Source organism: Lontra canadensis, unplaced genomic scaffold, assembly GCF_010015895.1.
Source record: "Lontra canadensis isolate GAN:19392208 unplaced genomic scaffold, GSC_riverotter_1.0 scaffold806, whole genome shotgun sequence".
In the NCBI taxonomy this organism is placed as follows: domain Eukaryota; kingdom Metazoa; phylum Chordata; class Mammalia; order Carnivora; family Mustelidae; genus Lontra; species Lontra canadensis.
This window is the reverse complement of record NW_022631790.1, coordinates 7,401-28,161: the sequence shown is the minus strand read 5'-3', so window position 1 is coordinate 28,161 and position 20,761 is coordinate 7,401. Positions and strand designations below refer to the sequence as shown.

General features: G+C 43.6%; 1 protein-coding gene across 1 annotated transcript; it reads right to left on the bottom strand.

Moving 5' to 3' along the window:
* Positions 1 to 263: 263 nt before the first annotated feature.
* On the bottom strand, positions 264 to 20,497 carry PHYH (phytanoyl-CoA 2-hydroxylase). Its single transcript, XM_032850771.1, has 9 exons — positions 20,401 to 20,497; positions 17,151 to 17,209; positions 14,870 to 14,980; positions 14,070 to 14,238; positions 10,505 to 10,586; positions 8,918 to 9,099; positions 6,441 to 6,590; positions 3,032 to 3,166; positions 264 to 581 (listed from the first exon to the last, which is right to left on the bottom strand). The coding sequence occupies exons 1-9, from the start codon at positions 20,473 to 20,475 to the stop codon at positions 528 to 530; spliced, it is 1,017 nt and encodes a 338-aa protein (XP_032706662.1). The 5' UTR covers positions 20,476 to 20,497; the 3' UTR covers positions 264 to 527.
* Positions 20,498 to 20,761: the final 264 nt, after the last annotated feature.

Sequence of the window (20,761 nt, the reverse complement as noted above, 5' to 3'; positions counted from 1 at the left end):
AGGCTGCCTGGGTTGGAGAAGTCATGCAAGGAATCCTGTGTCAGAGCACAAGCATCTCCCTTCTTTCTACTCCACAATGCCCTTCATTACACGTGCCTGTGTTAGATGGTGTCCTAGATCTGAGAAGTCTCTCATGCCATGAAGTCAGGGGGTGGTGGGTTTTCCAGAAGAGGGATGCAAGAGTCCACATACCCTGAGTTTCAAAGGATACCTTTCTGCTTGGGCAAAGAGCTAAATGAATCAAAGAAACTGATTGAACATACTTAAATTAGACATGAAACACATTTATTAGCTGCAACCCTCAGTTTTCCTGAAAACAGTAATCAGCCACTGTTACATATCTTCCTCCATGAAAGCAACAGGTCTGCACGCAGAACTAACCACATACCAGCAAGTACCTTATCCTCGTGTCATGATTTGGAGAACAAGCGATAGAAAAGATGAGGATAGCTTGTTAAGAAAACATTTTCCCCAGGCACCTTCATTTGTTCTGGTTTTCTCTCAAAGAGCTCAAGCAGACGGCTATTTCACAGGTTGATCTTCTTTCCTTTCACAAGCCGCACTCGAAATCTAAGCACATCCTGGAAATAAAACCAAGCACAGTCAGTTGGTGGAACACAGGGATCTGTTCAGCATGAGACGAAGTAGATTTCTAGCATCTACCAACAGTTAAATGGAAAAACTCTGCACAGTAGTCCTATCAACTGGTAAATAAACCATATTCTAAGACTCCAAATAATGTACTTGCCCACATCTAGAATATTGTTGACCAGACTAAGAGAGCAAGTCCCTAGAAGGTGAGCCTGTGTTATTTGGCGCTGCTGTTGACCACAGGTGTCTTCAACTGGCTGAGCACAGTGTTTGGTCACAACAGTCCATACTGCCCCTTGTCCTGCGTTCCTTTAGACACTGCCCTATTTACAGTGATCTGCTCCTAAGTGCAAATGATGTCATGAGTTATGGCTTGATTTGGGTTTTTTTTTCCTTTGTTGTTAATAAAACAATTCAGACTGGGGCTCCTGGGTGGCTCAGTGGGTTAAAGCTCCTGCCTTCAGTTCAGGTCATGATCTCAGGTCCTGGGATCGAGCCCTGCATCAGGCTCTCTGCTCAATGAGAGCCTGCTTCCTCCTCTCTCTCTCCACCTGCCTCTCTGCCTGCTTGTGATCTCTCTCTGTGTCAAATAAAAAAATAAAATTTAAAAAATAAAAAAAAATAAAACAATTCAGACTTTTTTGTTTCTTGTTTATTTTTTAACCAACAGCTAGGTGAGGTGGAAAAAACGGTTTTGGAATTGGGCCTGACTCCAAAATGTACCTCTGTCACTTACATCACTCAGGCCAACCTCTTGGACTTTTCACTTTCTCACTAAGATCACGGAGTGAGGGGTTCCTGGGTGGCTCAGTCAGTTAAGTGTCTGACTCAGGTCATGATCCTTGCTCAGTGAGGAATCTGCTGGAGAATCCTTCCCCTTCTCTCCTCTCTCCCCTGGCTTGTGTACACTCTGTCTCACTCAAAAGTGCTCTTAAAGAGATCTTAAAAAAAAAAAAAAGTGAGAAAGACCAATGCACTGGAATTTGGTGAAGAAAGTAAGACTAGAGATATGAAAGAGCTCTTATAACTCACAAAGAACTATGCAGCAGAAATTAATATCATTTTTCTAAGTAAAGCTGAGGAACTATATCTGCAAGACTAACATTTTCAAATAAATACAGGCAGGGCACTTGGGTGGCTCAGTCCGATAAGCATCGGTCTTTGGGCTCAGGTCATGATCTCAAGGTTCTGGGATCCAGCCCCTCACTAAGCTCCCCACTCAGCAGGGAGTCTGCTTCTCCCTCTCCCTTTGCCCGCTGCCCTTCCTGCTCTCTCTCTTACTCTCTCTCTCTCTCTCAAATAAATGAAATAAATATAGAAGGCAATCACTTACCACAACCTGACAAACCACAAACATAATATATGCATTTTTTTTCTGCTTTATAATTCAGTGTGTTGCACAGAAGCCCCACTTGACAAAATATGATGCATTTTAAGCACTGGACCAAGGGAGAAGGACAAGATGGTCTACCATCTACAGTGTGAAATGAGAGCCTTTGCAGATGTGGGATAGAGTCATAGATGCTAAAGGAAAAAGGGGCAAAGGAGAAGTCAGATTCTTAAGCTGGAAGGGAGTTTCAGAAGATGACTCCTAATGGCACGGTAGCTTAGTGCTGGTGTATGGTACACTTCAGAGTACTGGACGGCCCAGAGTTATCATGATACTCGGTCTCCTTGGGGGTCTCCCCCATAGGAAATGCATGCATTTATGATTAATGCAAATTAAAACATAGGATCAGCTTCTTGATTCAGTGGCTAAAATGGACTTCATTTACAAAGTATGTTTATTTTTGTTTGACTACAGTTTGTCTGGTGACCATCATCATCAGCTTTGAATGTTCTAGTTACAAAGAATTTACAAGTGATGTGTATTAAGTAGAAAGGTTATATTAAGTGATGTATATTAAGTAGAAATAATGTCTCCATCCCCACTGTTAAGCATCAGTGGTTTCTGAAGTCTGCTCCATCAAACTCCAGATGCCAACTGACCCAAACAAAACCTGCTTACGAATGGCTTTCTAGAATCTCCTTGGATCTGTAGATATGTCAATACTCTGCTCTATACAAATAAAAGAGGCCTATGGGTGAGAGCCCAAGCCTCTAACTTTCCTTCTGTGCGTTCAGAAGGTAGCCTTTGTCCTTCACTTGCTCTCCTCCAGATCTGTTTTCTGTTTCCACCTGTCCATCCTGGAACAGAATAGCCTGCATACCACAGGGTGGCCAAAGACCTAAAAAAGCACGGGGTGCTCAGATGCCCCAGCTGGGGAAACACGTACGAGCTGAAATTCCACTATAATTCTTAGTGGGTCTCAGCAATGCTTCTGCAAGGCGCTCTAAACAAAGCACATTATACTTCAGATTACAACAGGTATGAGCGTCGTTAAGCATCTGAAGAAAAGAAGACAAAAAAGTCTTAACCTGTCATATCAGAAAAACATACCTGCAGCCTGGTGTCATCTGGAATTCCATATAATTTTTTTCCTATCCTTAAATAATCCTTCTCAGTGACTTCTTGACTGGTGCCTTTCACATCAATGTAGTGGCAGTCCGCACCGGCGAAATGGCAGGTAATTGCCTGTGCAGAGTGACAGGGTTAATACTGGAAAAAACCCCAATCCATTAACACCAGCAACCGAACAGGGAGACTTCTTTTAGAAAGTCAGCTATTTCACTCAGCGTTTGATTTCTAGAATGTTCCATGCTGTCCTGTATTAGTCTCTTCAGGGTTCAGTATCTCTTTTTCCCCAGGTACAGTTTAAGTCTGACTGAGAAATACAAGAGGTTTTTAGCTCCCTGCGATACTTGTTTTTAAAAAGGGCGGGGAACATAATGACATAAGTAAGAGGACTTTAACTTTCAACATGTGATTTTTGTAGTGTGTGGATGTCCTCAAGTCCTAAACAGGAATGTATTCCAGGGTTCTTCACCATTTTCTTAGTCAGGGAAGTTAGGTACTCAGTTGAGTTTGTGGTGGGTTATCATTTCAATGGCTACGGATCATGAAAACAAACAACCACCCACAGAAATACCTTGCAAAGGACAGTAAGATACACACCACCCCTTTGAAATAAAATGGACACATTGAGTCCAATAGCATCGCATACGATCCCCATCTTGTTTCTGTCTGAAGGTAAGATGGAGGTTACTTAGTTCGCCCCATTCTTGAAAAACTTACAAGCTCATCTAAACTTAAAACTCACTTTCCTAGTTTCAGGTTAGTTCTCTTGAGGTGACTGCCTACTGAAGGGACTGCCTGCTTTGCCCAGGACATCGAATTTCTATGGAGTGGCGTCACAAATTCCATATCCCACAGAAGCTCTGACCCCATACCAAGGAGGAGTGACACCTGAGGCCAAAGAGGAAAAGGGCACACCCATTTACATGTGTTTTTGTATTTTTTTTAAGGGTTCATACTTTCCCAAACATTTAACTTGCTGAAAAACTATTGAAAAATTGCAAAGTTGGGGTATTAGCATTCATAATACTTGGGGTGTTTTACATTATATAACTTTTATTTTCATACAATAATCATTTCATACTCAACTTTTTAACATGGAATCTTTCAATATGTAGTTATCCTATCTCAGTTTATGATCCTGATCATGTGGCACGTGTTATAACTTTCTGACTCATGTCAACTCTCAGATTATTGTCTCGGCTTCCTTTTTTTATACACACACATACACATAAATTTCCATTTTTCATTCCAAGCTAAATTTTGGGGCTAAGGATACATGATAAAAGACCCAAATTAGGGGCACCTGGATGGCTCAGTTGGTTAAGTGTCTGCCTTCAACTCAGGTCATGATCCCAGGGACCTACGATTGAGCCACATATCAGGCTCCCTGCTCAGTGGGGAGCCTGCTTCTCCCTCTCCAGCTGCCCTCTCTTGCTTGTATTCCCTCTCTTGTTATCTCTCTCTGTCATAAATAAATAAAATCTTTTTTTTAAAAAGGCAAAATTAGTAAAACTCAGGAACTCTCATATTATTTATGTCACTGTGGCTATACCCCCTGCTTGCACACTTCTGAGGGCCATGCTGGTGGAGAGTCTGATCTAGCCTTTATTTACAACCCTGGCATTGTGCCCATCATGGATATTTTTTCTTTTCTTATTTTTTTTTTATTGTTATGTTGGTCACCATAGAGTACATCATTAGTTTTTGATGTAGTGTTCCATGATTCATTGTTTGCGTATAACACCCAATGCTCCAGGCAATCTGTGCCCTCCTTAATACCCATCACCAGGCTCACCCAATCCCCCCACCCCAACTCCCGCCCTTCTAAAACCTTCAGTTTGTTTTCTGGAGTCCCTAGTCTCTCATGGTTCATCTCCCTCTCTGATCTCTCTCCCTTCATTTTCCTTCCTTCTCCTAATGTCTCCATGCTATTCCTTATGTTCCATAAATAAATGAAACCATATGATAATTGACCTTCTCTGTTTGACTTATTTCACTCCACATAATCTCCTCCAGTCCCATCCATGTTGATGCAAGTGGTGGGTATTCATCCTTTCTGATGGCTGAGTAATATTCCATTGTGTATATGGACCACATCTTCTTTTTCCATTCAATTGTTGGAAGCCATCTTTGCCCTTTCCACATTTTTTCAATTGTGGACATTGCTGCTATGAACATTGGGGTGTATGTGGCTCTTCTTTTCACTACATCTGTATCTTTGGATTAAATACGCAGTAGTACAATTGCTGAGTCATAAGGTAGCTCTATTTTTAACATTTTGAGGAACCTCCACACTCTTTTCCAAAGTGGTTGCACCCATGTGTATTCCTACCAACAGTGTAAGAGTGTTCCCCTTCCTCCACAACTTCTCCAACATTTGTTGTTTCTTGCCTTGTCGATTTTTGCCATTCTAACTGGTGTAAGGTTCTGGAGGATTCAGAGATACCACCTTACATCATGGATATTTTTTCAATTAGTTTTGATTTTCTAAATACTGCCCTAAAATTTCATTGAACTTGAATGCTGAGGGGTTCGGTTTTTCTTTTCTTTTTTTTTTTTTTACAACTTTCCCCCACCCCTATTAAATTTTGATCCAGAAGAGTGTCTTCTTGCCTCACCTTCATCATGGCCCTGTCAACTTGATACAAATATGAATGAATAGAAGATGAAACCTGGAAACTAACCCTTGACCTCAGGGAGACAGTGGTAGTTAGTGTGAAAAACTGGAAGGTTTCACTCAGCCCCCCACTACCCACAATATTTAGTATGGAGAGCCATGTTATATGGGGAATGGACGTCCACAGTACTGTCAGGTCCGTTGAATTTTTGAGAAGGGAGAAATCGGGGACTATGAGAAATTTTCTCAGTTTTAAATCATTAGGTGTTTAAAACATTCTGAAGCTAAAAACAAATTCTGGGACTCAGGGATGAAAAATATGGCTGCCTGTGAAATCCGAGGTCTCGGCAGCCAATTCAGAATGTTTGCTTAGAATTGATAATTATTTCCCAAATAACAAAGCTCTTATAAACCTTCATCTTATGTCGTTACTATGAGCTATATACATTCCAGATTTTATGCTTTTTATGTGCCAGCCATTGTTTCTGCCTCCAAATTACAGGCTATGGGCTCCCAAGTATGGTCTATGGTCTTCCTTTGAAGCAATTCTATGAATGTTCATAATTCATTATCAGCAGGATTAGGATCCTGAGGTCACCTGGCTTCTTACTGATAGGAGCCAAAAAGCATGAGGTAGCAAATAGATTTCCTGGTAAATAAACCAGACTAAACGCCAGTTTAGTTCAATGTCACAAATCTCATAGCTTCACATATCTTGACATTTTTGTTTCTGATGTATTCATCTTTGGAAAGTACAGTGATGTGAATGCATACCTTCCGGTACCCTTGAGTTCTGTTCCAACCAGATCCATGGATGAGCAAAGGATGAAAGAAAACAGTGTCTCCCTTCTCCATCACAAGATGCACTCGGGGGCAGTTTTCTTCATAGTCCTGAATCCCGTAGAACATTATGTTAACTCCTCCCTAGATCACATAAGAGAACCAAGACTATATTTGAGGAACCCAATGATTAAGAATGTTGTCAATGACTCATCAGGAAAAGCAAAGGTTTCCTAAGTTCTGACAAGAGAAAGACATAAAAAGATTCTTAAGAGCAACTGTAAATGTACAAAAACTTCTCAGACATCTGGTTGTAAAAATCATGGATTTGGGGGCCCAAATGAAGAATATGAAATTTCCACTTATCCTTCATTACGGAATTACAAATGAAGATCTAGAACAACTTTGCATTTTGCAGTTAACATGGGAGATCCTCTTTCCAGCATGAATCTGTAATCACACTTTCCCAACATGATATTCGTCTCCCCCATAACTTTGCCTAAATCATTCTTCTATTATTCAGGAGTACCTCTGGGAAGCAAACTGTTTTCTCAAGCCAGAAGAGAGAAAATGTTCAAGTCTCCTCAGCTCAGAAAGCACTCATGTCACAACCAGAGTAAAGAAAGAATAGTAAATTAGAACACTGTGCTTTTTTAGAACTACTTCCAATGTTAGCTATTACTTTAAGTAATGGATATGGGGGGAGCACAGTATCCCAGTCCCCTTCCTAAGACTACCCCACATTCTTCTGGGGGAAGGATTCTTTCCTGCTGGATTGTGTTGGGCCTTTCATCCAGTGTACTTCTCTCCTGGCTAGGTGGATACGTAACCTATGCTAAGTCAATCTCACCTCCCACTGCCATCACTTTGTATCTGAACAGAGGATCGATCAAAGGCATTGGTCATGGTCAAGGTTCAACTGCCCCCACCAAGTGCCCCATCCTGACTTCCCACTAACACACTCCCACTTTCCTGCTTACCAGAGCCAGCCAGCCTTTCCATGGATTCAGCATGTGCCTGCGACCCTCCAAGACACATTGTTTGGCTTAAGTCAGCCACAGCCCACTTCTGTTTCCTGCAACAAACTTTCCCTAAACCTCAACTCAGTTTTTCCATAAACCTCAACAGTTGATGAATCTCACAATTTCAGATTTTGTATCAGAATCCAGACTCAAAGATTTTCACTTGGCACTAATCCTCAGTGTAAGAATTCTAACTAATTGAGACAGAAGTCCCGAAAGCCATATTCTTTACTTCCTACAAAAAACCCACATGTATTCTTCCCACCTGAACAACACGTGCTCTTCTGGGGTTTTCAGACTTGTCTTTTTTTTTTTTTAAGATTTTATTTATTTAATTGACAGACAGAGATCACAAGTAGGCAGAGAAGCAGGCAGAAAGTGAGGAAGAAGCAGGTTCCCCGCTAAGCAGAGAGCCCGATGCAGGGCTCGATCCCAGGACCCCGGGACCATTATCTGAGCCGAAGGCAGATGCTTTAACCCACTGAGCCACCCAGGCACCCCGAGACTTTATTGTCTGGGGCCTACAACACTCATTGTCTCCTCTCTGTTTTCCCTGCCTCTGGACTCCTCACTTCCATTACCTCCTGCTCTAGATCTCAAGATTATCATTCTTGATGAGCCAATTTGATCTCACCATTCATGGGCTCAAAAGCATTCAATAGTTCAGTCAAAAAACCATGCAACAGGCAATGGAATACTACTCATCCTTTCCCAGAGCCTTTGCTGGTCTCTCTAGCAGGAAGGAGATGATTCCTCCCTCGTCTTTCTCCTAAGATCCAGCAATCAGTGGGTAAGAAACACTTGGCAGCTGATACATGCATCTGGTGTTGTGGGTGTTTATGTCTGACCTCTGCAATGAAGCTTGATGATTTTAGATCCTATACAGTGCCTACCAGAGTTCCCCACACTGGTCAGCTTTCCAAAACTTGTTGAAAGTAAAATGATTATTCTACCTGACATCTTTGAATTTTCGCTGATCCTGGTTGCAAAACCTAAAACAACGTTTTGCTAAGAAAGGAAATTCCATCTCATTGTTAAAGTTCTGTAGGGAATCTGATCTAAAATCAAAACAATAAATATTCTGGTTAAGATTTATCTGCTAGGGCACCTCGGTGGCTCAGGGAGTCGGGTATCAGACTCTGGATTTTGGGATCAGGTTATGGTCTCAGGGTCACAAAATCAAGCTGCATGTTGAGTTAGCGCTCACCAGAGTCTATATGTCCGTGCTCCTCCCCCTCTGCCTCTCTCGGCCCATGCCACCTCTCACAAGTATCACGAGTAAATATCCCGAGTTGTCTCCCTTTATCCCTCTCTCTATGTTTGACTCAAATAAATAAATGAATAAAATCCTAAAAAAGAAAGGAGGAAAGAAAGGGAGGAAGGGAGGGAGGGAAGGAAGGAAAGAAGGAAGGAAGGAAAAAGAAAAGGAAGGAAGGAAGGGATTTATACCTCCCACTTGGGATAAGCATGTGGCTTCAGGTCGCCTTTGTGACTGCCCGGGAGCACACACAGGCAGCCATTGTTCCGGTCGATGTGCTCCATGGCTGTCCAAGCAGCAACTATGTTATTGCTGGGCCTGATGGGGATATAGTGCAGATCCTGGTGCAACGGGTGGCGGGATGTCTTCTTGCCTGAAACAGAACCTGCTGTTAAACCACACTTGGACCTCAGAATTCATCTCCTCCGCCTGAAAACCAGATCAGTGACTATCCCTCCAAAACCCAAAGAAGTGAAACCACACTACAGACAATCAGCCTGGAGATGTAAGCACCAAATTGGAATATCAAATCGACAGGGTGACTCCAGATCCTACAACTTTTTTCTGGGTTTCTGACAGCCAGGGATTCACACCATTCTCTGGCAACTCATAACATGTTATGATCTCTATCGTGCTTTATTCCATTGTAACTCTGGTTTGGGCACAGAGCCTAGTACTCAAAGAAAAGTTTGGTTTACTTAAGAGATTAACCAAGTTTGAAGTTCCCTGTTAGCCCTCTAAGTGGCTGATACAAACACTATCGAGTAACTAAATTAATAAAAGGCTTCCAAGAAGTTCTGCACAGAACTAAGAGCATTTGGTGGACAGTCACTATGTAGAATCAGAGATCACAGAACCACATTTTCGTGGTTCCTTGTTTTGCACTCTGAACTTGGTACTGTTCCCCTACGCCCAACCCCGACGTCTCTAAGCAAGACATCCAGGGTAGGAGAGATTTCGTGGTGCTACACAACAGGCTATTTATTCACATAAAGCTCTCCTGGCCATCTTTTTCTCCAGAAAAAGTGGAAAACAATAAAGAATTCTGAAGGACCCATTTATTACTGCTAGGAGAGTAGAATTTCTCAGCGTGGACCAAGAGCTGTGGTTGGCTTAAAAAATGCAGATTCTTGGGGGTGCCTGGGTAGCTCAGTCAGTTAAGCATCTCTTGATTTCAGCTCAGGTCTTGATCTCAGGGTTATGAGTTCAAGTCCCAGGTTGGGCTCCACGCTGGGCATGTAGCCTACTTAAAAAAAATTTTTTTAGTGCAGATTCCTGGGTTTTGGTTTCCAAATCATTTTCTCTGGGAGTGAGATCTTAGGAGCTACATTTTAGCATGCACAAGACATTTTAAGTCAAGTGATGTATGTGATTTATAAGAAAGCTTTAATTTTGATAATAATAGTATCTTCAATCCGGAGGACAAAATTCACACCATCATTGGTGAGAATAGTTAACAAAGCTTAGGGATGATAATTATAATAATAGAAGCCTTTGGTATACGTGCAGTCATGTTTATTACACCAAACTTTTGAGCAGCAAGCCAGTCAGTCTTCCAGAAATCCTAAAGTAACCCTAGTTATTGTTAATATCGGAAATCGCTATTCTACCTCACTATTGTTATTCTGTATGCTATTTTAAGACAAATAAAAGGACATATATATTTAGTTCTCCAAATTTAGCAGTTACACAGCTAGAGTTAGAACGCCTTAAACTCTCTCTTTTCCTTTTTTGGGTGGGGGTGCAGGCCTTCTCCATAACAAATAAGAGCCCTTTACCAGAATCTGGAGGTTTGTTTATCAGCATTGTATGCAGGGCCATAATATCAGGTCCAGTGAAGCACTCCACATATTTCAGAATCTAAAGGAAAAGAAGAAAAAAAGTTTGATGAGAAATCCAATGCACAAAAGTGGCACAAAGTACAATTATCTGTACAAGAGCCAAGATGCCTTCATTCAACACTTGGTAGGAGCACCTGGGTCGCTCAGTCAGTGAAGCTTCCAAATCTTGATTTCTGCTCAGGTCATGATAGCACAGTCACAGGATCAAGCCCTGCACTGCGCCCTTTGTTCAGTGGGGAGTCGACTGGAGATTCTCTCCCTCTGCCCCTCCCCTCTAAACAAACAAATAAATATATATATATATATATTTTTAAAAACCACTTAGTATTTCACAACACTGCAAACAAAGCTTGAAAGCATGAAAAAGTTGTAATAGCAAGTCTGCAACATTCTGAATTAAACAGGCTTTTAAAAGCCAGTTGGAACCCAAACCACTTTTTCTACAAGGGAGGCATGTGGGGACTCCTGGGTGGCTCAGGTCATGATCCCAAGGTCCTGGGATCAAGCCCCGCATCTGACCCTCTGCTCAGTGGGAAGCCTGCTTCTCTTCCTCTCTTTGCCTGCCTCTCTGCCTACTTGTCATCTCCTCCTGTTAAATAAATAAATAAATAAATAAATAAATAAATAAATGGAAAAATCAAAAAAAAGAGAGAGAGAGAGGCATGTGTTTCTCTGAGATATCAACTGGGAAGGGCAGAGAGAAACTTTCTTTCAACTGGAACTATCCATAGTTGCCCAGCAAGCAGGCAGCTTCCTCTCCACCCCCACCAAGACTCTTCATGAGGAGGGACCATGAGGGGCGCCTGGCTAGCTCAGTAGGTAGAGCATGCAACTCTTGAGTTGGGGTTGTGAGTTCAAGCCCCACGCTGAGCACAGAGCCTACTTAAGAAAAAAAGAAGGGACCATGAGAGGCCCCAACATGTGCAACGGCCATGCATAGCCCAGAGGAAAAGAGAAGGGCAACTGGGGTGCTACCTCTTTACATCTAACCCACTGAGGGACGGGTACATGCAGAAAGGAGTCGGCAGTGTCTGCCGACTACCTGCAGGGGGCTTTATGCCTCAGCCCACCTAAACCACACAGCGATCCCTGAAAAGTAATGCCCCCATGGATGAATAATCCTTTAACGTGAACACCCCACACAAATAAGCCCAAACCCAATAAACTGCCCAAGTTTGCAGAGCGAATTCAATGAAAAAGATGGTATTGAATCTCCAATTCCGTCTGACTCCAAAAAATGAAGCATATTCTACTGCTTTCTCATTGTTTGATCCTGTGTAGAAGGAATATTGGCAACTTGAGCAGGAAATGCTTGAAATGAAACCAAAATCCTAGAAGTCAGGGCTCCTACTTGATTGTTTATAAAGCGTGTCAACTTTTTCAATTTCCTTAGGCTAGTATTTTCTTTCTTTCTTTTTTAAATAATCCCTAATCCCAGCATGGGGCTCAAACTCAGGACCTTGAGATCAAGGATCTCATGGTCCCATAACTAAGCCAGCCAGGTGCCTCTGACCAGTATTTTCTAAACCTCACTGACACTCAAGAGCCATTTTACCATTTCTATCATACTTTACGTAGGTACTCAATATAGTTAAGCCAACAATTTTTCCAAATTAACTTACGTCTTATCCTGATTAATAATATTCCTGAGGTCATAGGTTGGATGTGCTGGTTATTTTTTCCAATACACATTAAAATATATACCTAACTACTAAAAGCATGACCCACCTCCTAAAAATCATTGCGTGAACCAGCAGGTGCATGGTTCAGATTTTAGATCAGTGGGAAACCTGGATGTCCCAGTCGTGCTAACTCTACCCTGTGCTGCCTCTAACGTCAAGATTTTTCTCCTTGATTGGTGCACACAACTTCCATTTCCATAGCAGGACTTGAGGTTGGGAAATCATAACCCCTCCTGTCCCTAGCCCATGGGGCTTGACATCATAGTTGGCTTACCTGTACATAGTCATTTTTATGAGGCAAATTTTCTTTATTTTTAAAATTATTTTTAATGTGTTTTTTAAAGATTTTATTTATTTGTCATATTATTTGTCAGAAGAAGAAAGAAAGCACTAGGTAGAGGGAGAAGAGGGCTCCCTACTGAGCAAGGAGCCTGATGTAGGACTCCATCCTAGGACCCAGGGATCCTGACCTGAGCCCAAGGCAGCTACTTAACCAACTAAGTCACCCAGGTGTCCCATTAAAAAAACATTTTTTTAAAAGTTGTAAGTAACCTCCACAACCAGCCTGGGGTTCGAACTCACAACCCAGAGACCAAGGGCCACATGCTTGGGCCACTTGGGTGGCTCAGTCGGCTAAGCAACTGAGTCTTGGTTTCTGCTCAGGTCATGATGCCAGGGTCCAGATCCCGGCCTATGTTAGGTTCTGTGCTCAACAGGAAGTATGCTTGAGATTTTCTCTTTCCCTCTCCCTCTGACCCTCCCCATCCTCCCACCCTCTCTCTCTCTAAAATAAACACATAAATCTTAAAGAAAAAAAAGTAGCATGCTCTACCAATGGAGCCAGCCAGGTGCCCCCATGGGCAAATTCTCTAATAGCAATTGGGGTGATAATTTCTAGCATGTACTATATGCAATGTGTCCTTTAAAACCATTCTAAATAAATTGTTCATAAACTGTAATACATTTATGCAATGGGATGTTATGCAATATTTTAAAAGTATGATATAGATTAATGTATAAGTGATATAGAAAGATGTGTAAGATCTACTATAAGTGTAGAAACTACACTTGTAAAGTGGACAACCAGTATGTTCCCATGAGACACGAAAAGTGGGGGTAGACAGATGCACCCGCATAGCCACGAGAGACTTCTAGTTGAATACACCAGAAAGCTCGGCAGTGTGTGAGGCTGGAAGGAGGGAGATTTTCCTTTTCATCTTATGCCCTTCTGTACTATGTGGATGTCTTCGTAAATCTGAACTACTCTTAAAGAACATTGATATTTTTAAGAATGAGTTTAAATCTGAACACAAACTTAAACCTCTACTGACCAGTTCATAAAAGAAAAAGAAACAATAAATGGATGTCCAGTGAATGGGATCTGCAATGTCCCTCCTGTTGATATGCCCATATCCACAGTAAGAGAGACTCCGTCTCTAAGGCAGAATCCCTGCCCTTTGCAACCAAGAATAATGACCAGACTCCAGGAAAGGGTTCTCCATCTGCCCACTACTGACATTTGGAGCTGGATAAATCATCATTTGGGGAGGTGACTATTCTGCACACTGTAGAATCCCCGGGCTCCACTGGCAGCTCACCCACCCACCATGCCCACAACTACCGTGAGAGAAGCACACGGTCCCCACCGTGTGCCAGCCCAACATGGCTCCGGGCACTGCCAAATGTCCGCCTCCATTTGAGAACCACTGTTCACCAGCCACAAAACAGAGGGGCCAGATAAAGTGTGAACAATTCTAGAGGCAAGCAAGCAGGTACGTTATTCACTTAAAGAAAAAGAATATGCAGGAAAGTTCTCAAACCTCAGGGAGAGTGCAGTATCTGAAGAGTTCCTCATCTTCTTGGAAATTCTGGATCTTTGAGACCATCTTTTCACTTGGAGTAAACTCTGATTTTGCAATGGTTACATCTCTCATTATCTTCACTCCCTTTGGTTTCACCTCCCCTTTGCAGATCCTTTCAAACTCATTCCTAGAAAATTAAATTGACAGATGATGTCATTACTGCAGGCTCCAGGCACCTCTCTGGCCAGTTCTGTTGAAAGAGACTCAGAGATTGATCAGGGTGGTGTCTCTGCACCCGACTGACCTCCAGGTCAGGCTGAGTAGTTCTAAGGATTGAGAGGAGAAAATGACCAGCGCAGCAGCCCCCGTCTCCTCACTGTGAGGCCAGAGCTCACTGCGGGGACTCACCTATTCCTTAGCCTAACAGAACAGTGAGGAACCGTCTGTGATGTGGTGTACCTGAGTAATAACGGCAAATAACTTCTCTCACACTTACCATGGGCCAGTCCCCATTCAAAGATATCTATATGTACTTCCCCTTATCCGGTCCTCACAACAACACTGGGGCATAAATACGATTATCATCCCCATTGTACAGGTGTGAAAACAGAGGAGTAGAAAGTACGTTGCTCCAGGACACACAACAGGAAGTAGTCTGGCTAAGATGGAAGCCAGCCAGTCTGGCTCCAGAGCTCATGTCCCTAACCGCTTCCCAATGAGCCAATCACCAAAAAATACCTGAACACACACGCTAATCTTACTCACACTCCCACTGCAAACACAACATAGTTTTGTAAAACAACGAAGGGTTACTGTACCAAAAGCGTTCAATATCAGCATCAGACACCAAATTTTTAATGACAAGAAACCCATTTTCTTCATAAAACTTTCTCTGTTCTAGGCTTAGAACATTATTATCCCGAGTATACCTAAAGGAGAAACAGGAATTACAAATGAGTGTAACTGAAACATCACCGCCCAATAACATGCATCAAGAGCCTGAGAAATGTTCATACTCTTCCACCCAGCATTTCTACTTTTTATTTACTCTAGGAAAATAATCTGAACTTTTTTTTTTAAACAAGTCTAAAGGGGATGGTTTATCTATTTTTTTTTTTTAAGTAATCTCTATACCAAATGTGGGGCTCGAACTCACAAACCAGAGATCAAGAGTCACGTGCTCTTCCCACTGAGCCAGTCAGGCCCCTAATCTGAACATTTTTTAAAAGGTTTAAATCTAAAATGTTAGCTACTACTGTTACCAAAAAATAGAAGAATAATGAATTATATCTGCTCAATGGGATAGGACTCAGGCCTTAGAAATGAAGAGCTTGGGGCCCCTGGGTGGCTCAGTCAGTTAAGCGTGGACTGCTTATTTCAGCTCAGGTCATGATCTCATAGGTCTGAGATCGAGCCCCCAGATGGTCTATGGGCTCCGTGGGGAGACTGCTTGAGATTCTCTCCCTCAGCCTCTCCCCCAACTTGCAATGTGTGCACTTTCTCTCTTAAATAAATAAATCTTTTAAGAAAATGAAGAACATATAATAGCATGTGCAGTGCTTACTATAATAAAATATACTTAGATTTGTGTAAACCAAGACACAGGGTACCTGGATGACTCAGTTGGTCGAGCATCTGCCTTTGGCTCAGGTCATGATCCCAGGGTCTTGGGATCTAGTCCCACGTTGGTCTCCCTGCTCATCAGTGAATCTCCTTTTCCCTCTGCCCCTCCCCCTTGCTCCTGATCTCTCATGTGCTCCCTGTCTTTCTCTCTCTCAAATAAATAAGATCTTAAAGGGTACTTGAAAAAAAATGCAAAAAAATTTTAAAAACACGGTTTTTAAGTGATTGCTTTTATGTAATGGAATTGTGAATGATTTTTCTTAATTCCTTTTTTCCTCTTTCAAATTTGTTCGATAATGACTATGTATGGTTGTTCAGGTAGGAGACAAATTCAATACATTTTATACTTTAAATTGTCTAGATCACATCTTCTCAGAAGAAATCAAAGTGACAAAATCCAAGTAAGTACATAGCATATGGACAAACTCAGAACACCCAGTCCATTCTTCTAGATTGGAAATGTGGCTCTATGAGAATACTCCATGGGGATCGATGTCTTCCCCTACAAAGGTAATTTAAGATAAACCAAAGATGCTAGCTAATATAGCAACTGGACCACGAGACATAGGCTAACTTAAATGAGGTATAACATGTCTGAATTTGAACAAAATCAGATTATACACCTCTGATATTTTTCCTCTTTCTGAAGTTTAAAATACATATAAAATTAGTGTCATCTTCCAAATTTTTTCCTAGTTCTAATTAGAACTTGTCCTTGCAACACATGATTTGTTTAATCAATTATTTTTTAAAGAATTTATTTATTCGGGCCGCGCCTGGGTGGTTCAGCGGGTTAAAGCCTCTGCCTTCGGCTCAGGTCATGATCCCAGAGTCCTGGGATGGAGCCCCGCATCCAGCTATTTGCTCGGCAGGGAGCCTGCTTCCTCCTCTCTCTCTACCTGCTTCTCTGCCTACTTGTGATCTCTGTCTGTCAAACAATAAAAAAAAAAAATCTTTAAAAAAAAAGAATTTATTTATTCGGGGTGCCTGGGCGGCTCAGTTGTTAAGCGTCTCCCACAGCTCTTGTCACGATCCCAGAGTCCTGGGATCGAGCCCCACATTGGGCTCCCTGCTTGGTGGGAAGCCTGCTTCTCCCTCTCCCACTGCTTGTGTTCCCTATCTGGCTGTGTCTCTCTCTGTCAAATAATAAAAAAAATCTTTTAAAAAAAGGAAATTATTTATTCTCTGTAGAGATAGGGAGAGAGAGAGAGGGCAGGGGCAGGGGTAGGAGCAGAAGGAGAGGGTGAGGCAGATTTCCTGCTGAGCACAGAGCCTGACCCATGACTGATCCCACAACCCATGAGATCATGACCTAAGCCAAAATCAAGAGTTGGATGCTTAACCCAGTTGCCATCCAGGTGCCCCTGTTTAATGAATTTTCACCAGACAACATGAGATGTATTTTATATCTTAATTACCACTAGGAAATGCTTTATACACATTGTATGGTTACTAATGACAATTCGATCTACTTACTGGAATTGTGGAGGATGGAAACTGTTAGGAGAAACAGCCCCTGAAGTGGAGTGAGCTACCTAGGTAGTGAATTAAGGCAAATAAAATGAAATTTAGGAGTCAACTTTTTCTAGAAACAACAGTCTGCCCTGAATTAGCCCTCATCAGGGAAAACGGGGTTACACACATAGCTGCGGACAGGCACGCACGGTTGCTTACATCGTCTCATTTCACAGAGCCCAGAGGAGGGGCTGGCAGTCCCAAGACCTTTATCACCATCCCTGCTGCCCAGAGCAGGAGAATGAGACTCACAGGGCTCAGTAACTGGGTCCAAGATCATCCAGCAGAAAATGCCTCAGGCCAGACTCGACCCATACTCTTTACTTCATAGCTTCCACTAGTTTCTTCCACATACTATTCCTTCCACTAACTGCTGAACAACTAAAAATTGTAAGATTCAAATCTAGCAGTAAGAAGAAATGTGCTCTTCCAAAGAGAAATTGAATTTAGTGGGACTCCATTCTGAAATACAAGAAACAAACGGTTTGGCTTGTTATGCTTCAAAAAAAAAAAATTCTATTAAATAAACAGTGGCTAGGCTCTAAAGTATGAGCCACATAGTTTAGTATAATTTTAACTTTTTAGTATAATTTTTTAGTATAATTTTAACTATTGTAAGATAGAGCTAGAAATTCTTTCTAGTTTTCTATCCAGAGAACAACAGCAAATTTACTTAGCCTCTTCTTAATTTTTTTTCATTGTTTCTTTAGCTTAAGGAGTGAGTGTGAGAATGTCATTACTCACAAACATGTTATTTTTGTCATGTCTTTATGTAACTGGGGACAGTATAATCCTCTGTTTTCCTAGACAAAGAGTTAATGACCTTTGTCAGCTACTAGCAAGATGTGGTGGCCAGAAGGCAATATTTCAGTCCACAATTCTTCTCCTTACCATTGTGGGTTCTGGTGGTGGTGACTGCTTTCCTCAGAGAGTTTTTTTAATGATGTGGAAATGTTTCATGTCCTTACTATATAATGTTAGTAAACATGAAAAAAATGGGTACAAAAAGCTATCTATACAGGATGGCTGTAATTATGTAAGTGCACAGGAAAGAAACACACCAAAACATTGACTGATAATGATCCGTGAGAGTTGGAATTATAGGTCATATTTGTTTTTTTCTCGATGCATCTCTGCATTAAAGATGCATTGTGCTTTATGCCTTAAAACCCCTGCTTTATGCCAGAACCCACATCTCTTTAGAACCAGTTAAGGCTGGGAAGAGACGGCCATGTGATTTGCAGGATTGTTTTTAAGCCCCAAACACATGCAAGTTCACTGACTGTTTCCACAGAGTTGTCCAATACCAGAGCCCCTGACCTCGTGTGTCTATTTAAATTGAAGGAATGAAGGGGCGCCTGGGTGGCTCAGTGGGTTAAAGCCTCTGCCTTCAGCTCAGGTCGTGATCCCAGGGTTCTGGGATCGAGCCCTGTATCGGGTTCTCTGTTCCTCACAGAGCCTGCTTACTCCTCTCTCTCTGCCTGCCTCCCTGCCTATTGGGATCTCTGTCTGTCAAATAAATAAATAGAATCTGAAAAAAAGAGAGAGAGAGAAGAAAAGAAAAAGGAGAATAAAAAGGAAAACCGTCCCCAGCCATATTTCAAGTGCTCAATGGCCACATGGGGCTCCTAGCAATGGATCTGGAAGGTGCTGGTGTAGAACATCTCCACCATGGCAGAAGGTTGATAGGATAGTGCTCTTCTAGGAAACACAGATGAAAAGCAGCTCTAACCTCAACACTATTAGAGAAGCACCAGCAGGATCCGAATATTTTTTTTTTTAAATATGATTATTTTTTAAGTAGGCTCACTGCCCAGCATGGAGCCCAATGCTGGGCTTGAAGTCACAACCCTGAGATCAAGCGCTGAGCCAGAATCAAGAGAGGTCTCAGGGACTGAGCCACCCAGGCACCCCAGAATTTTCATAGTAGCCACAGACTGGACCTGGAAACCTTCCTTCTGGTTCCACTTATCCCCAGTCCCCACACGTTGGTGGTTCTCACCGGTGGGCATGTATCAGAAACAAGTGAGAACAGATTGCTGGGCCCCACTCCTGGGTATGTGGAGTCCACATGAGCCTGGGAATCCGCATGTCTAACAGGTTTCCAGGGGAAGTTGTTGCTGGTCCTGGGAACACACTTTGTCAACCACTGGTTTCGTTAATTAAATGTCTTTGGTCAAAAGTTTTCATGTCTCCTGGCCTCGGTTTCTGTGTTCTCACTGGTCAAATGATATTACATAATCACCTTGATCCGCGACGGGATTTTAGGCTGACAGTGGTTCTGCTACGTCGTGGCTAGTAGTAAAAGTAAAATAAAAGTAAAAAGAGACATTCGTAGTAGCATTTTCAGGAAGGAGTTCAGGATCGTGCACACAGCAAAATCGAGCCTAATCCCATCACTTACGGGGAAATCCCACGCAGTGTCCTCCTCGCCCCCAAAGTACCCCCTGAAAGAGAACACTTAATCGGAGCAGGAGAAACAATTCATCAAGATTCTGACGTCCGTGTCCCCTAGTGACATTTTCCGGGATCCGACACGGGTGGCGCACACATGGCCTCCGAGAGTAAGTCCGAAAGACCAACCGGGAGACATCGTATCCACTCCTGCGGGGTCCGCGGACACCCCGGCGGAGCAGCACGCACAGCTCTCCTCAAGGAAGGAAGAGCCAGAGGGTGCGGCCCGTGCCTCCTCCCTCCCCTCGCCCGAGGGCGCTGCCGCCTGCGCGTCCTCCCGCCCGCCGCCCCCGGTGCTCCAGGCAGCCCTGCGCTCCTGTTGACGAGCGACTGGGACTGTGCTTCGCGTGCCTCGGACTCTGGGCGGTCGGAAGACGCGGGGCCGAGTGCAGAAAACGCCACACTAGCTGAGAGCAGGCCCTCAGGAAGAACTTCCATTCTCCCCGGGCAAGGCAGGGAAACAGGCCCTAGGAGGGCCGCGAAGCCTGGGGCGGCGCCACAACACCCCTCAGGCCGGCACTGTCACGCGGCCGCCGAGCGCGCAGGTCGGGCCCCCCCGGCCGGAGCTTGGGGCGACCCGCGCTGGGAACCCCCGGCCCCGGCTCCCCTGCCTCCCCGCCCCCGGGCGCCCGGAACAGCGGACACGAATGCCGGGACGCGGGCGCGCAGGAAGGGGCAGAGTCCGCTGGGCGGCTGTGCCTTGAGCCCTGGAGGTCACCACACTTGCAGCCCGAGCCCCGCGCACCGCAAAGGATACGCCGACGCGGCCCGAGCGCTGGCCGAGGTGTCCCAGCACGATGCGCAGCCGGGTGCCTGCATGGGACTGGTTCATGGCTCCCGCGAGGAGACGAGTCAGTCGGGGCTCAGTCTTCACTGGGGCGCAGGCGGGGCGACGAGCCGAAGGGGCCTGGCCGAGCGCTCGGAACTTCGGGGATTCCGCCGTGTGCAGGGATACAGGGGGCCTCCAGGTCCACGCACTGGGCCACCGTCCGGAGCGGACCTCCTGTCCGCGCGTCCAGCTCCTCCGCGATCACAGAGATCCTGCGGCACAAAGCAGGGAAACTGGTTTTGAAGGGCTTAGCAACAATGAGAAATGAGCCAAAACATGACCCACCTTC

Excerpts from the sequence above, each read along its gene's own strand:
- PHYH (XM_032850771.1), bottom strand. The coding sequence starts at position 20,475 with ATGAACCAGTCCCATGCAGGCACCCGGCTGCGCATCGTGCTGGGACAC. Across the intron at positions 14,239-14,869 it reads GCTGATATTGAACGCTTTTG|GAATGAGTTTGAAAGGATCT; the intron begins GTACAGTAACCC and ends TTAATTTTCTAG. Across the intron at positions 582-3,031 it reads CAGATGACACCAGGCTGCAG|GATGTGCTTAGATTTCGAGT; the intron begins GTATGTTTTTCT and ends TTTTATTTCCAG.